At 38.8% G+C, this 18,501-nt stretch overlaps 1 protein-coding gene across 3 annotated transcripts in view; it reads left to right on the top strand.

Moving 5' to 3' along the window:
* The first annotated feature begins 365 nt into the window (after positions 1-365).
* LOC121373748 (lymphotoxin-alpha-like) overlaps positions 366-18,501 on the top strand; it is a 37,042-nt gene continuing 18,906 nt past the window's right edge. The window contains exons 1-5 of one of the 3 annotated variants that reach the window (XM_041500503.1): positions 366-525; positions 9,456-9,734; positions 10,499-10,535; positions 11,197-11,307; positions 13,714-14,724. In XM_041500503.1, the coding sequence (XP_041356437.1) occupies positions 9,474-9,734; positions 10,499-10,535; positions 11,197-11,307; positions 13,714-14,120 (816 nt within the window). In that variant the 5' untranslated portion in view covers positions 366-525; positions 9,456-9,473 and the 3' untranslated portion in view covers positions 14,121-14,724. Of the gene's footprint in view, positions 526-9,455; positions 9,735-10,498; positions 10,967-11,050; positions 11,308-13,713; positions 14,725-18,501 lie in introns of those variants that run through there. The other 2 variants (XR_005958121.1, XM_041500502.1) reach the window with 2 other exon arrangements.

Consider the following 18,501-nt stretch of genomic DNA (forward strand, 5'->3'; position numbering starts at 1 on the left):
TCCAAAATCAGAAATTCGCCTGGGGGTACAAGGCGGTACCTCCCCCTATCATCCTCTACTAGCGTCGGTATATTTCTCTCTGACGATCAGACTTACTGACGCCATCGTCGCCAAAATCACGGTTGTAAAACCCGCACTCGCAGAGGTATTACGTAACTACTCGCCACATGGCCTCCACAGCGGGACTAAGTGCATATTGGAATGTCCGATCGTGCGAAGTATTATGTAACAAGTTGCCCACCTGGGCTACGGGCAATAAACTGCACACGGCCCTCTAAACACAATTAAAATCGCCACAGGCGAAACAAATTTAAGAGCATGTACCGTGACAGTGGTATATACACCGATCTCTTTACGACTTGACAGGCAGTACGTGGCATTAGTCATATGTACGGGTGGAAAACCTCGACATGTTAAAACACTTTTGTTAAACTTCAGGTCACTCGTGAGCTTCATTGTTAGCGGAAATCGACTTTTAAAGTATTTGTCAAGGCCTAGATACACAAAGAAATAACATCTGTATCGGTAAGTAAATATTACGATTTAGGGTCGTCTCGGTGGTGTAGTGGTTAAGGTATCAATAAGTAAATATTACGATTTAGGGTCGTCTCGGTGGTGTAGTGGTTAAGGTATCAGTAAGTAAATATTACGATTTAGGGTCGTCTCGGTGGTGTAGTGGTTAAGGTATCGGACTGGAAGCTGGTAGGTTCTGGGTTCGTATCCCACCTGAAGCAACAAGGTATTTTCCAACCCATGTACCGTTGTAAACGGAATGCAAGTCCGTAGGAACAGTTATTTGCCCAGACTTAATCTCCTAGGAATGTAGGTCCTAGGTCTAATATACCTAGGAATGCAAGTCCTAGGACTTACGTTCCTTAGGAATACTGGTCTGACTACCAGGATATGAAGTCCGGGTCGGACTTGCATTCCTGGACATTCAAAATTTAAGTCCGGTAGTACACATACAAATTAAATTATAATGTAAACAAAACGAAAAGCAGTTTCCTTTCTGGTTTATTTACTAGTAGTTAAAGTTACATTATCTGGTTACCATATTATAACATCATGTACAAATGTGAAATACAAGCTCAAATGCACTTTTAAAAAAGTCGTATGTGTTCGCAATGAACGGATATCGTCAAACATATTCGCTTGATTCGTCGCCTGTGCCGCCATAGCTCGGCAAAGCACAAACGACAGCCTGTTGTCAGTTTCAGTTAACACGTGCGTTTGCCGATTTCAAATTGTAGGGTTCGTCTCAAAAAATTAAATGAGAAATCTTGCGCTGTAGTTAAAACCGGTTTGATCTTGACAACGTATTATCGACAGTCGTACCTTCCTATTTGAGAATTGATATTTTATAAAGTGTTAGTAGAATTTCAAAGTTTAATTTGTATACTAGTAACACATTAATCATGTATATATTTTTAAAATAAAATATACTAAAGTAGACAATAAACGTGTTCACTTCTTAATTTTACGTGTTAAAATCGACAAATTCAAATAAATATTATTTCGTTTGGAAAGGGTAAAGTTGGGGGGGGGGGGGGACGTGTGTGGTGGCGTTTAACGACATCAAAGATAAAGCATATTGATTTAATAATCATCCGACCCCATACAACCGTAAATAAAATGTGTTGAGTGCGTCGTTAAATAAAACATATCCTATCCTTCCTGCTGTTGGATGTTTAACATTTGGTAATTTTGACATATAGTCTTAGAGAGGAATCGGGTGCATGTGCGAGGGAGGGTATCGATCCTAGACTGACCGCGCATTTCCAAAAAACATCTTTTTAGGTCTAAGTAATGAATAAAAATAAGATATAGTCTTGAAAAATGTTACGTATATCGAACACAGTACCCTCTTTCTCTACCCCTAGAGCGTTACGTAATTAGTAACACCCCCTTACATGTAACGCGTATGACAACAGCTGGCCACTGTCAAAATTTAAAGGCAAATCCCCCACTCACCGACCCCTGGAAAGGCGTTGTACCATACCTCTATGGATATAAATATGTTTTGAAGATATGAGACGACCCCTCAATCAAGACAGTTAAATTTGTTCAAAAATTGCCAAATCTCACGTGATCTCTTGTTGGGGAATTTTATATTTGTGATAAGCCAACGAAAACCGAGATCGGTATGAGCCCGTCAAAAGTGTTCCACTTTCAAAATCATGGCTTTGTTTTTGACCTGGATAAGCCAGCGTAGTGAAACCAATGCGGAGTGCGGCGTCATATATGCACCAAACATAATTGGATTTTCTGTTCTTTATGCTTAAATAATAAAAATATTCCAGGGAATGTAGTTTTAACTTAGGATACTGGTGCCTCTCTTTATTTAAATATTTTCTATTTATTCCAGTATTTTCCATTTATATCATTGTTCAAGAGTATATATACATTTTGTTGACCTTATTACATGAGCAGAACCAAGGTTTGTTTTTATTGCGTGTTGTTCCAACTAATAAATGCTTCAACATTTAAAAGTAATATTTGAAAATTCGAAAACATTTTCCATAATTCGAAGCATGTTACATGTATTCGTACTCGCAAATATGCGAGATGTCAGACTCTGGGCTCTTTACTATTTTAGCATTCGCTCGATGCGCCGTTGGTGTGGCATCGACCCCCGTCGGTGGGCCCATTGGGCTATTTCTCGTTCCAGCCAGTGCACCACGACTGGTATTACAAAGGCTGTGATATGTACTACCCTGTCTGTGGGATGGTGCATATAAAAGTTCCCTTGCTGCTAATCGGAAAGAGTAGCCCATGAAGTGGCGACAGCGGGTTTCCTCTCTCAATATCTGTGTGGTCCTTAACCATATGTCTGACGTCATATAACCGTAAATAAAATGTGTTGAGTGCGGTAAAACTCCACCCACTCCCCCCCCCCCCCCCCCCCCCAGAAACCACCAAATCTGCGCTACAGGCTGGAAACCCCCAACTCATAATAGAAGAGGTTAACATTTGGACTAACGGTTATCTGCTCATTGCAGCAGACACAACCGTCAACAACTGGATTTATATCTTAGGTCGCCATCATAAACTCTAAGCGTACGACATAAAACCCTCTAAATGCCATCACTGTCAACAATGGGTTTATGGGACCAATAAATGCAGGCAACACAGGGAGCTCCCAACATGTCACAGATGCGGCCAAAACACCCTAGAAGCTCCCTAAACTCCCCATGTACGCGACCCATCCAGTGCCCCAACTGCCTCAGCCAGCACATGGCCCACGACAGTCGCTGCCATCATTTTCAAAAGGCACTAAGGCAACTCAATAACATTAAGAAAACCCAAACCAAATAAACCAAGTAGCTTATAAACCAAAGCCAGTCTCAACAACCATCTCGTACGCCGAAATGGTTAAAAATAAGGAACAAAGCCAAGTTAGTGAACTAACCAAAATAATAGAAAAACTAGCAAGAGAAATATCCGAAATTAAAAACAACATCAACTGGGCAAACAACTAAAGGGGAAAAAATAATAACAATAATAATAACTAACTACGGGACCAGATAATGGGAGACAAGTCTCCACACGCCCCCAAAATTAATAATAAACCAGACAAAAAAGGCCTTAGCGTTCTCCACTGGAACGCTAAAGGTCTCCACTCAATGGGACATGGTGCCGAACTCATACAACTTATTAGCACCAATAACAACAAGCCAGATATCATATGCCTACAAGAAACTTGGCTAGGAACCGGCTCCAAAAAAACAAAAACAAAAAAACCTAAAACCTTCAGAATCCCAGGTTACACAACCTACTATAAACATAGAGAGAATAGCACCAGAGGTGGACTAGCCACACTAATTAAAACTACTATACCACATAGCGAAATCAAATACGAGTCAATAAATGTCAATCTAGAAGTCCTAGGACTTACTATACTAAACAGTAAAATGCCTATAGACGTTATCAACGTATATAGCCCACCAGGAACAGCTCATAAACAACTAACGATAAATGACTACAATAAACTTATAAAACCAAACCATAACTTAATACTAATAGGGGACTTCAACAGTCACAACCCACTGTGGGGTGGTCAACACTCCGACGCACAGGGAGACATACTGGAAGAATTCATTAACATACACAATCTAGTATGTCTCAACGATGGCAGTAATACCTTCTACTATGATCAATCGCCAAGCTCATCTGCCATCGACCTCACTGTAACTTCTAACAACATAGGAGCAAACGCCCAGTGGGAAATACTCAATGCCCTCAGTAGTGACCACCTCCCCATCTTAATTAACTATAAAAGCAATGTAGAATACGCTGAAGTAGAAAAATTTAGACCTAAATTCAAATTTAGTAAAGCCAACTGGGTAGGTTTTACAAGCGACTGTAGCAAAATTAAACTAGAAGACAACATAACCACTGACGACGCCACTAATAAACTCACCAACGAAATAATTAAAATAGCGAAAAAAAATATACCCAAAACTAAACAGCCCGGTAAAAATAAACCTGTTAGTTGGTGGACGGACGAAATTAAAACAAAGTGCGGCTTCAGAAACAGGATGCGGAAACTCTTTAAAAAAACAGGTAACCAAGAATACCACTCTAAATATAAAATAGTGAAAAATGAAATAGGTAAATTAATTATTGAAGCTAAACAGGCCAGCTGGCAAACATTCTGTGGTGAAATAAATAATAGAACATCAATTAGAGAAATGTGGAAAAACGTTCAAGCTATTCAAGGACACCGCGCGACCACCACAGTCCTTCAAAAACATAAAACAGCAACCACTAACAAACAAAAAGCCGACCTCTTAAGTAAAACCTTTAGTAAAAATAGCAGTAACGAAAATTTCCCTAAACAATTCCTTGACAAACTCAAGAAAGATAACTCCTTACCAAAAACTAGTACTAGTACGGCCAACCATCCTAACACCGATAACCTAGATTTTAATAAACCACTAACATTGTTAACTAAAAACCGCTCTTAAAGCCAAAAAAAGTACCGCTACTGGACCCGACCAAATTAGCTATACCTTGCTTAAACACATGCCGGATGTAGCCCTAGGGGTAGTGTTATCGCTCTTTAATCGAATCTGGAGGGAGGGCCAAATGCCCGCTGCGTGGAAACATGCAGAATGCTTTAGCCTCCCTAAAGCGGGAAAAGACCACACCCTCCCAGGGAGTTACAGACCGATAACACTTACGTCCCACATGTGTAAAACGCTGGAAACCATTATCAATAAAAGATTAAACAACTACCTATTTGAAAATAACCTAATTACAAATGTACAAAGTGGGTTCAGAGCCAAACATTCAACAATAGACCAAATAGTCAGACTTCAAAACAGCATAAACGATGCCTTCCGCAAATCTAATAAAGTACTAGCAATATTCATAGATATTGAAAAAGCATTTGATATGGTATGGAGGCAAGGCCTACTTAACAAACTAGAAACTAACGGAATTAAAGGAAACATGTTTAACTTCATCAATAATTTTATCCATAATAGATCAATCTCAGTCAGAGTAAACGGCCATTACTCAGATAAAACAGAAATAATTAATGTAATTCCACAAGGCTCGGTCCTATCACCAACCTTATTTAATATATTTATTAATGACATAAACAAAGCACTTAATACTAAAAGCAAAGTTAAATCAACTACTCCGCTAAACACAGCACTGTTTGCCGATGACTTCGCCATTTGGCGCACAGGCAGAGTGATCAAAAATCTATTTACCCTAATGCAAAATGATATGAATAAACTAAATAAATGGGCCCTGGACTGGGGCATTAAACTATCAGAAACTAAAACAGGCTGTATGCTATTTAATAAAGTCAACTCACCAGATAACTTCAAATAATAAACCAATTCCAAGAGTCACAAAATTTAAATTCCTAGGAGTCACCTTTGACTCAAAACTAACCTTTAACGACCATATAAATGATATCATTAAACAAGCTAAAAGTACCCTAAACCTGCTAAGAGCAATTTCAGGCACCAGCTGGGGAGCGCAAACGGAAGCAATGCTTATGGTTTACAAAGCATGTATACTCTCCAAAATAGACTATGGAGCCCAAGCCTACAGCTGCGCCTCCCCAAAGCTTCTGCAAAAACTCGATATTATCCAAAACCAAGCCCTCAGAACGATAGCTAAAGTCCCAACTAATACTAGCGGCCAAAGCCTAGAAGTAGAATTCAACATTATGCCGCTTAAATACCGCCGCAACCTCCAACATCTCAGCTATCACCTTAAAATCCATTCGCTTAACCTAGATCACCCAGTACAGGAACTTACTCCCATAATAGCTAAACCAGGAATAGAATTTAAAACAAATAAAAAGCTCAACAACTCCTTTGCCACTAGGGCTAGTAAACTTGAAATAGAAGTAGGTATCGATAGTACACCGGTGGCACTATACCACCCCAACCAGCCAGTGGACTGCCACACGCCATATCTAATCAAAAAAGCTACCGATGAAACCCCCTTTCCACCATTTAAAAAAGTCCTGTTTGAAGCCGCAGCCAACGATAACTATCCTGAGCACGTCCATATCTACACGGACGGCTCAAAAAACCCAGATAACGGCAGAGTTGGCTTCGCAATAGTTGAGGAAAATATATCTAAACACTCTAAATTAGTTAAATACGCCAGGTTATCAGATAATCTATCAGTCTATACAGCAGAACTAACAGCCATCTATGAAGCACTAATCTGGATTAAAAATAAACAGTACCCTAAAAGCGTTATCTTCTCAGACAGCCTTAGCTACATCCAATCTCTCCAAACCAACAAATCCACTAGACCAGATATCCTAGCAGCTATCCATAATAAACTTCAGGAACTAAACCAACTTAACCTAACAGTAGTATTCGAATGGGTCCCAGCTCATGTAGGGATAATTGGCAATGAAATAGCAGACTATGGAGCCAAAACTGCACTCTCAATCACTAGTACAATTACTGCACTACCATTAGGAATAACAGAGCTAATGTCAAAAGCTAAAAAAACATTACATTAATCAATGGCAAGCAAACTGGGACCTTACACACAATACATGGCACTATAACATCAAGCCACTAGTCAACTCCAGACCTAAACACTTAAACACTCATGTGGATAAGCTAATCACAAAATTACGCTTAGGTAAATCTTCACAGCTCAACAGCTGCTCCTTTACCAAACCAAATCCTGAATGCGAATATGGCACCCGGGAAGATATGAAACACTATCTCCTGGATTGCACGCTACACAACATTCAGAGAAAACTAATGTTAGAATCAATAATCGAAGCCAACCATAATAAACAAATCACGCCTAACTTCCTACTTAACCCGGATAAATATCTAAAACATAAAACCTTCAAAGCAGTTTATCAATTCGCCCAGTCCACCAAACGAAAGCTATAAATATGCACCACCCGACTTACGCTACGCTTCTCGCCTGTGACTCCCCGAAGGAAGAGCGACCTTGTGCATTCGACCACGAACATTCACTCCAACCCGGGGAGAGAACGGCGCAACGACAAAAGTGCACCACCCCACCCGCCTGCCACCGATTCAATCGGGCTGCTAGTGCTCCCTTGCACCTGCCAGTGCAGGCGGTCCCCTCCCCCCCCCCCCCCCCCCCTTTCCCGTCATGGACGGCTCCTGTGCCCACGACAGGCGTGCGCTACAACAGCTGGTTCTGAATGTGCACGTAAAACCCTATGACCTGACCTGACCTGACACAATGTATTATATTTTTTGTTATTGATGTTCATATTTGGAATTGTAGACCTAATTGAAACTATTTGTTTAGACTATACAGTTGTTCACTGTAAGGTCAGACTCTCTATATCCAATATGTTTGCAGTAGTGTCCTGATGTTTGTAGCCATTATTGTTCATTGCTTTCGTAATATATATGTATTCGTACGTATGAAATCTGTTTTGAGCTACTACAAACATTAAGCCGACAACAAACACTTACACAAACACAAATAAGCTGATTAAGTAAACTAGTCTTGGAGTGGCAGTCCTCTTGTGGCGGTGCAAGAGAAGAAATCTCCAGTAAAGGATCTCCTCGGGAGAGGCCGTCTTCTTATAGACGAGGCACTAGATAGAGATTCATAGAATCAACCACTATTTTGTCAAATGCCCATTCGACTCGGCCCTGATCATGTATTATTGTTCTGTCATTGAGATTATTTGAAGGTTACAGATACTTATATTCTAAACCGGAAATCATCAAAATGTGAATGTGTGTGTGTGTGTGTGTGTGTGTGTGTGTGTGTTATGAAAAAATGTGTATGTATACATATAACAATAAGTATCACCAAGGCTGATTTAGTGTATGGCTTGTTTTTATAATTAAAAACAATTTCTCTTTTTTTATACTTCTTCTTGCCATGCATATTTCAAAAGTTGTCAACATCAGATCAAAAAATTCAAATTAACAGCTCAAACTAGATTTTGCTTTCAATAATGTTGGACATGTTGTACAAACATTAATGTTCTAAAGCAAGAAAATGTAATTAATATCAAGTTTTATCATTAAAAGGTTTGTTAGCAGAAGTCATGACTCATTTCTTAATGAAGTATAATGATGAAGAAAACACTTTACAATATATACCTAGCTGTGGTATAAAGTGTTCATTAAGATTATACTGATGAAATGTATGAAATTTTATTTCTATCCAACACCAAAACTAAAGTGCATATAGAAGATAAAGGGTTAATCAGAGAAATAAGTTAATCTAGATTTCAAACAGTTTTCTTGGTTACGAAAATATATTGGTTAATCAAAGTTCCCTTATATACTTTTGATGGAATGTTGCATTGATTCTGCTAAGTTGGCATCATTGATTTCTATCAATGTCCGACATCAAAACTATTTATACTTCACTAAGTGAAAATTGGTTAATTAAGGGATTGGTTAACCATGGCATTAATGGAGCTCCTTCTGCCTCGTACAAAACTTTATTACTTCACTTCCTAATGTGAATGACCTGAAAGGAATACAATGGCAAAGTTTCAAATTCCATAACTACCAGTGTGATCTTTTTATGGACATATCTCAATAACTCGTTCCAACCTGTGCCTTCGTGAGTCGGTGTTTTCTGCTTGTATATATCCTGACCCTGTGTATACGAATGCATGTGTTGAACTTGTCTATGAATCTTTGTTACCTTTTTGTTTTGTTTTTTTCTTTTGGGGGTGGGGGGGGGGGGGGGGGGTTGGGGCGGGTTGTCCGTTTCTCGATTTATCGATGTAAAGCAGCGACTCAGGGCTCCCAACCCAGCCTATCCTATCCTATCTGATCTGGGACAATATATATAGATATTCATACATCAATACATAATAATATACGTACGTACGTACATGCTTGCATTGCTTACTTTCTAATTTTCTTCTTATCTTACTTATTTATCTTAAATGTCTTATTTTACACACTAATTCTCTAGCTGGGAGGTAAATTCTTCTTTTTTTACAGTTTCATTCTACACGTTGAATGTTTCCATTTCGTCAGACTGTGGCCATTTTCCTGATGGTTACAAATGTGATGCTGGTCTCTGTCGTGGTGTATAAAACATCACAGTTGTACACGAAACCATACTCTGCCATCTTCAGTAACTCGGTGATCTGTCACAAGGCCACGTGTAAACCAGGTGAGACGTGCTGTGACGTCACTGCAACCAACAAAACCGTCAATGGTTCTTTGTATTGCTGTTACGATCACTACGGGAAACGTATTCCTAGTATTATGATAAAGGTAAATCTATTTTGTCAAAACTAACATTTATAGATACGATTCAATTATTCAAGATGCATTTCCATTTGAGAACATATTGAACTACTTTGTGGTTTTGCGAACCCACGAATAATGATAACGAACACTGGTCGAAAACAGATAATCTTCTTTAATGAAAAATGGCACTGAGCGCGTTCGGTTTGATCGACAGTTTTCGGAAATATAGATGTTCACATTAGCATAAAGGGGTCCTTAGCTCAAGCATGCAATGATGCTATATAGGAACTCCCCACTTTTCATTGAAAACAAAAGTGTGATGCAAATAATAAAAAGGGTTACTGTTATTAAATGAAATATACTTGGAACATTTCATATGATGATTTGTTTATGAAACATATTGGGGTTTGCCTTCAAAAGAATGTAATGTCCAGTAAAGGATCTGATCGGGAGTGACTGTCCTCCTGTAGACATACACATGGAATCAACCACAAATTTGACAAATGCCTATTCGACTCTGAATTGTGCAGAGATGACGGTTTTGTCGTTCAAATTTCACAAGTATTACAAGAAAAACAGATACTGAATAGGTAAAATATGTAGGGTGTATCCTAGTAAACACGACGTTAATAGCATCTAATTAAGGAATGTGCTGACTTATCGATAATCATTCCTTTCATTTTATACTAGACGTTATTTGTTACAAGACTAAGACTCTACACCATATACACTTCATGCTTCTGACATTATTAGATGACAATTGAATTGTTGTAATGGTATATTTTCAGCACCTGGAAGATAACTATGAACGAGATGTAAAAAATGGCAAGTTACATCAGCTGTTAACATACACATATATACAGACAAACACATACACACGCATGAACGTATGCATGCATACACGCGCACTCGTGCATACATATACAGACAGAGAGAGGGAAGGAGAGAGAAACAGACGTACGGGGAGAGAGCGAGACGGAAAGGGTGACAGACAGATCGAGACACAGAGATGGAGAGAGACCGATACAGACAACGAAACAGATTCAAATGGACAGCGAGTGACACAGAGATAGACAAAGTGAAACAGAGAGAGGCAGAGAGAGACACAGAAAGAGACAGACAGAGCATGAGATAGCAAAACTGATACAACACTGTGTGTCTATGCGTGTGTCTGTGTGTGTGTGTGTGTGTATGTATGTGTATGCCTGTGCGTTTCTGTGTGCGTGTGTATATATATATATATATATATATATATATATATATATATATATATGTGTGTGTGTGTGTATGTATGTATGTGTACGTGTGTGCGCGCGCGCGTGTGTGTACGTGTCCGTGTATGTATGTATGTGTGTGTGCGCGCGTGTATGCATGTCTGTGCGTGCATGTGTGTGTGCGTGTTTGTGTGTGTGCGCGCGTGCGTGTTTTATGTCTTGTTATAAAAATATTATAAACCACGTATTGCACTTAGTTCATGTTATTTCAGATGACCATCTCCAGAGGGTGAGGAAAGTTGCTGTTGTTGTAAACGAAGACAAAACTCAACAGAAACCCGCTGCTCATCTGCAGATGGACCCTGATGCACAGTGTGACAAAGGTGAGATTAAAACAAATACAACATAGTCTCGGTCGCTTTCAGACTGTTGTCACAACAATCTTGTTACATTCTGTATAAAAAGCTGCAATAACTAGTTACGTACAACGTACAAAAAACGAAGCGAAGTTAAAAGATACTAATAAATATCAATAATAAACAAGATATTTAGTTTTACGAAATATGTTATTTGGATAAGAACTATTTTGTTTGGCATATAAATATAGGCAACAATGTGGTCAATGCGTATGGATCTACTATTCTGTAAAACGGTAAAGTTATTAAATAAAACGGTTCACTTCATTTATTTTACGTATTGTAATGAAATGTACTTTTCGGGTCCCAATATGGGGACCACGGGTTCAGCTACCCCTTTCGGTTGTAGATTTTTGCTGGTACTAAGAGTATTAATACTTCTCTAGAAGGCTGAAATTACTATAAACCAGACCGACTTGGCTAGCACAGAAAACCCAAACTAACAAATAAACAGATTACATATCTATTCAAGGGAGTACAAACAAATAACAAATATGTATGGTAGTCCTCTAAGATCCATATATGAATTGACTACCACTAAATAAATAAATTTACACCCACATATCCATACAAATAAATATTTATATTTAGGGACGTGTATGAATGTGTCGTGGATAATCCCGACAGAATATTTGCAAAATTAAATTTACATCTGCAGGACAGCACACACCAAATAATTAGGCTCTACACCTTACACGATTACCCATCCATGCCGGTGTAAACGAACTCCGTTAAATCATATATATTGACAGCCCCCTTCAAAGCTATTTTCAACCAAAACACCCTATTAAAGCAGTCGTTAATCCATATAATTAAAACTCACTTATTCGGAATGAGGTTACAAACCATCGACAATGACGAAAAAAAAGAAGAAATGTTTTATTTAACGACACACTCAACACATTTTATTTACGGTTATATGGCGTCAGACATATGGTTAAGGACCACACAGATTTTGAGAGGAAACCCGCTGTCGCCACTATATGGGCTACTCTTCCGATTAGCTGCAAGGGATCTTTTATTTGCGCTTCCCACAGGCAGGATAGCACAAATCATGGCCTTTGTTGAACCAGTTATGGATCACTGGTCGGTGCAAGTGGTTTGCACCTACCCATTGAGCCTTGCGGAGCACTCACTCAGGGTTTGAAGTCGGCATCTGGATTAAAAAGCCCATGCCTTGACTGGGATCCGAACCCAGTACCTACCAGCCTGTAGACCGATGGCCCGACAATGACGAAAGAAAGAAATGTTCTATTTAACGACGCACTCAACACATTTTATTTACGGTTATATGGCGTCAGACATATGGTTAAGGACCACACAGATTTTGAGAGGAAACCCGCTGTCGCCACTAGATGGGCTACTCTTCCGATTAGCAGCAAGGGATCTTTTATTTGCGCTTCCCACAGGCAGGATAGCACAAACCATGGCCTTTGTTGAACCAGTTATGGATCACTGGTCGGTGCAAGTGGTTTACACCTACCCTTTGAGCCTTGCGGAGAACTCACTCAGGGTTTGAAGTCGGCATCTGGATTAAAAATCCCATGCCTTGACTGGGATCCGAACCCAGTACCTACCAGCCTGTAGACCGATGGCCCGACAATGACGAAGACCGCTTATTAAAATCAACGAGATCCTAATTTAATCAGGTTTAATTTATTCAGATGGGTCGTCCGTTCTCTAACTCAACCAAAACGATTAAGCGGACAGTTCGTGCACGGTAAAAATACGGAATTATATATGGGACGATTACACCTTACACGTAACACGGGTCATTGCCTGACTCGCTTTGCGTAGTTAATTTATAATTTTAATAACCGAAAATTATAAGATATACATTGGTTAAACGTATGTATAAATGGGCAGACAGCTAGGAATGGAAGCAAACATGTTTACATATATATATATATATATATATATATATATATATATATATATATATATATATATAACGAAAAACAACACAGCACACAAAAACTAACCTCACAGAAAAACAACCCGAGCACAAGTGGGGATGAATAACGTGCGTCGAAAAATAATCTAATCTGACCAACCTGATTGGTTGATTCAGTCAGGCCACACTCTTGCACGGACTTTCTGCCGACAACATTTAAAACGGTTGCACGACACTTATTGCATTATCCATCGTAGCAATGAGAAAATGACGTCCCTGATATTCATAAGTGAGTAGAGTTAGATCATGCTGTTAATGTAATTAGTAAGCGATATAATCAGAATCTTAACTGAATATAATAAACAAGGAAAATATGAAAAGATAGACAGACTGAAAACCAGGAACGCTACAGTATTATGTAGAATTTTCTGAAATCCCCACAATATATAATTTAATAATATTGGGTGGGGTTTTTTCAGATACACACATCTCAGTTCTCCGGTGGAAATCAAATGGGAAGAGATCGTTTGTGAAAGACGGACTCACTGTCGTTGATGAAGGGATTCGGGTGGAGAAAGAAGGGAACTATTTCATATACAGCAATGTCGTGTTTTACGGTAACCAGACTAAGGAACTCGATTTCGCCAGACTTTGTCATTACCTGTACAAACGCGTTCCCACAACAAGAAGGTCCAAATTCCAACAGCTGTCGTCCAATCCCCAGTCGACGTGTAAAATCCGACAAGGGAAGCCCACCTTCGCGACATCCTACATCGGCGCTGTCTACCATCTTGATGCCGGGGCCACGGTGATGGTGAAGACGTCGTCGGTGGAGAGACTTGTCAAACAGCCACAGTCGACCTACTTCGGAATTTACATGATTTAATAGTCTGAGAGTGGTCAGTCATGGGTCGATCGCCGTCGGTGGGCCCATTGGCTATTTCCTGTCTGTGGGATGGTGCATATCAACGATCCTTTGCTTGTAATCAAAAAGAATAGCACATGAAGTGGCGACAGCGGGTTTCCTCTCTCAATATATGTGTGGTCCTTAACCATATGTCTGACGCCATATAACCGCAAATAAAATGTGTTGAGTGCGTCGTTAACTAAAACATTTCCTTCTTTCCTTCCTAACCAGAATTACTCGATATTTACACCTGACAGTAACTCAAATGAGAGAGAGAGAGAGAGAGAGAGAGAGAGAGAGAGAGAGAGAGAGAGAGAGAGAGAGAATGAGAGAGAGAGAGAGATAGTATACTATCTAAAATGTCTACCATTACTGTATTAAGTTGTAATTCATATATGTTAATATTATTTAACGACTGAACAGAGGACTTGGTAATGCTTATAAGCTTTTGAAGACGAAAATAATTTTATTTCAGACTGATATATTTAAAATGTATATTTATTATATGTCATGTAATATTGAAATTTTTAACAGTGTATTAACATTTATTACCCACATGCTCTACAATAAACGGTTTTTTAAATAGTGTTGTACTATTTTCTATTCCATTCTGGTACTGGGGATGTTTCAAACGTTAAGAAGAGAAACAATCAAACAATTGCTAGCTTAAATATTCTTTCCCTAAACAGGTGGGTTGGTTTTCGTGGTGCGAAAACACTCCATGCTCAAGCAAATTGTCGTTTTTATTTTCCGGTTGGAGCATATAATAATTATGACTATATGAATGAATGAATGAATGAATGAATGAATGTTTAACGACACCCCAGCACGAAAATTACATCGGCTATTGGGTGTCAAAACATTAAATGATGAACCACATCAATATAAAAATCCAAGAGTCAAATAAAAACACAGTGTAAAGAACTGTGCAAAAATACAAATATCACAAATACGTAATAATAAAATTTAGAGTAAAAGTCAGTATCGCGTAAAAATTGTAATACAAATTCTGGATGGAATCGAAGTGATTGCATCACATTTGTTTATCCAAATATATCTTTTCGAGTTTCTTTGAGATGAGGACACTCCACCAAAATGTGGAGTACCGTCAGAGTACATTGATACCGCGGCTCACACTGAGGTGGAGGATCTTCCTTCAAAATAAATGGATAGGTCAAGTAAGTATGACCGATGCGAGCACGACATAAGACTATTTCATCCTCACTGAACTGTCTATAGGAGGACTGCCACTCTCCCAAGACTGGCTTGATAGCATGAAGCTTGTTCGCAATCGCACCATCCCGGTCATGTTGCCAAGTTGAAAAGATAAATTGGTTGATACCATGTTTAAAATCGGTATACGGTACACCAACCCTGTCATAAGGCAAATCCAAAATAAATCTGAACTATAAATATTCATATGTGAAAAATTGCAATATCTTTATTTAATGTATTTCTTAAGTACATACATGTCTTTCATTTTCACATTATAAATGTACCAAATCGTCATGTTTATGTATTACATTTATACTTTTGGTTTACAACTGTCACACTGAAAGCATTTGGCCAATAAATGTATTTAGTCAAATATGAGGTAAAATCTAGACTGAAAATGATTTATGCTCATTAAATCTTTTTTGCAATTTATTTATTTTATTTTTGGCTTCAATCAGTCTTGTTTATAATAGCAATGTATATGCAAGTTTAAGATTCTGTGTGCGCTATGAAAGAAACAATCTTAAAATTGGTGGCAAGAATTAAAAAAATTATGTCCCTTGGTATAAAAATCCGGGTCATTTATTATTACAATAATAAATCAATTCTTTTATTTACGGTGGTTTAGGTTTATCTTAATGACATAAATCTGTTCTTTTAAATATTGCACATAATAACATATACATATAAATGATGTTGATGGTTGATAAAGGGTTACAAATTGATAACCTATATTTGGGAAAATAATTTCACATTTTTGAGTCTAGTAAATTAATTTATTCATCATTCTAGTTTACGAACACTACCGATTTCTGACGATTAATTCAGTCGTTATTGTTCGTAAAGCCGGAATAGTATTGGAAAGTTGAAGCCATTCCTATAGTCATACAATGAGGTTGGAGACCAGTGTCGGTTTGAATCTCTATGCATAGATCGAGGTAGGAGGCTGATTTATTACATTCAAATGGGGTTTTGTTTTAAATATTTTGTATCCTGTATATTATTTTTTACTTTTTGTATGTTGAATACCATTTTTTTTATCAGTCGGTGTTAATCCTGAAACGTCTTACTATGCATTCACTATGAGAGCAATGGATATAAAAACCAAGATAATGTGTTGTAAATACAGTCGTCTGAACGTGTGCTTGGCACCGGCATCGGTGGTGTCGTGGTTAGGCCATCGGACATAAGGCTGGTACACATGTAGGTACAGGGTTTGCAGCCCGGTACCGGCACCCACCCAGAGCGAGTTTTAACGACTCAATGGGTAGGTGTAATACCACTACATCCTCTTCTCTCTCACTAACTACTAACAACTAACCCACTATCCTGGACAGCGTGCTTGAACCATAATTGGATAGAAGCACGAAAATAATTGAAAAGAAAGAAAACGAAAGTGTGTTTGACGACTGATTAAAATATATTAAGTTAGTGAACTCTCGAGCTGGTGCGTTAGGTATATGCTGAACGACACTGTCTGTGGTATATCTTGCATCAGTGATATCTTGCCTTTAGATCCCCAGACACGATGACATAGCGCTCAATTCGATTCAGTGAGATGAGATCTATATTTATAATCGTTAGCTTATCAAAACAAACAACCAGACCCCCACCTCAGAAAGTCGTGCACGTCTTTGACACCCAGGTCAGCTCCAGTCAAACAAAGAAGTACTGTTATTTCATGTTGTTAGAAACAAGGCCCATAACAACGCGCTTAACAACGTGCTTAAGACAGTCAGGTACGAATTCGTTGACTTCGGTTGTGTTACGTATTCAGTGGTATACAAACATATCTCTTTTTATGACTTGACAGGCATACGTGGCATTAGTCACATGTGCGGGTGGAAATTTTTCAGCATGTGATACACCTTTGTTACACTCCACGTCACTCGTGAGCTTCACTGTTAGCGGGTATCGACTTTTAAACTATTTGTCAAGGCCTAGATACACAAAGAAATAACATCTGTATCGGTAAGTAAACATTACGATTTAGGGTCGTCTCGGTGGTATAGTGTTTAGGGTATCGGACTCGAAGCTGTGTAGGCTCTGGGTTCGTACCCCACCTGAGGCAACAGGGTATTTTCCATCTCAATACCGGCTCCAACCCTGAGTGAGTGCACCGCTAGGGTCAATGGCAATCTAATTAAAATCAGCTCCACTATTACATGTGGATCTAACAGCAGGCTGCTGGAGCTCATGTCCAGTTGACCATTCATTCGACCAATCAAAACATTACTTGCAAAATCATGCCAGTGATTTAAAAAGAATTTGAAAACATTCGGGATTATGCCGAGGGTATACGAAATGATTCGGGTGAATTACGAAGTATTCCGGAAACTAATTTCACTGCCGTGATATAAAATTTTAATGTTGAACTTTCGTTTCAAGACGGAAAAAAATCTATGATAGTATAGCCACAAAATCCATTTATTCTACTTCACAATCCAGAGTTTATTACTCCACTTTTACCACCGTTTTTTTTTTATATATAAAATTCGTTTTAAGACGAAAAAAGAAACCGTGATGGTATAGCCATAAAATCTGTTTATACTAGTATACAATCCAGAGTTTATAACTGCACTCCCCCCCCCCCCCCCCCCCCCCCGTTGAAATAGACCAACAACTTCGCCTATTACATAAATAGTCTCGCCCGATATTTTTAGAATTTGAATGCTCCCGAATAACGCTATAAACGGCGAAGTGTAATTGGTCGATATTTGAATTGTTATTTATAGATGAAATGTCACCTGGACTTTGGAGTCCACGCAATGCTGTTAGATCTACCAGGGTAGACCCAGTAGAGCTAATTTTAATCAGATTGGCTCAATGGATTCACACAATTCCACAGTTCCGATTATGGGTGTTAGACCAGTTGCTGGGGGTGTACATGAAATGTCCCCTAAATAACTCTTAATATTCTTACACCATGTGGGTAGACAGAAATGTGAGGGTAGACTAACTCCTCAAATTTAGGGGGTGGGCAACAAAATTGCTATAAATGTGTAACCAAAGGTCGAAGCACAGCACACGACCCCCCCCCCCCCCCCCCCCCCCTCCCCTCCAATTGTCTCCATTAGATCCCTCTGTGATGATTGAACAAATTTGATAAGTTTTGTATTACACATATTAAGTTCAATTTGAGACA

Source organism: Gigantopelta aegis, chromosome 5 (genome assembly GCF_016097555.1).
Source record: "Gigantopelta aegis isolate Gae_Host chromosome 5, Gae_host_genome, whole genome shotgun sequence".
Taxonomy (NCBI): Eukaryota; Metazoa; Mollusca; class Gastropoda; order Neomphalida; family Peltospiridae; genus Gigantopelta; species Gigantopelta aegis.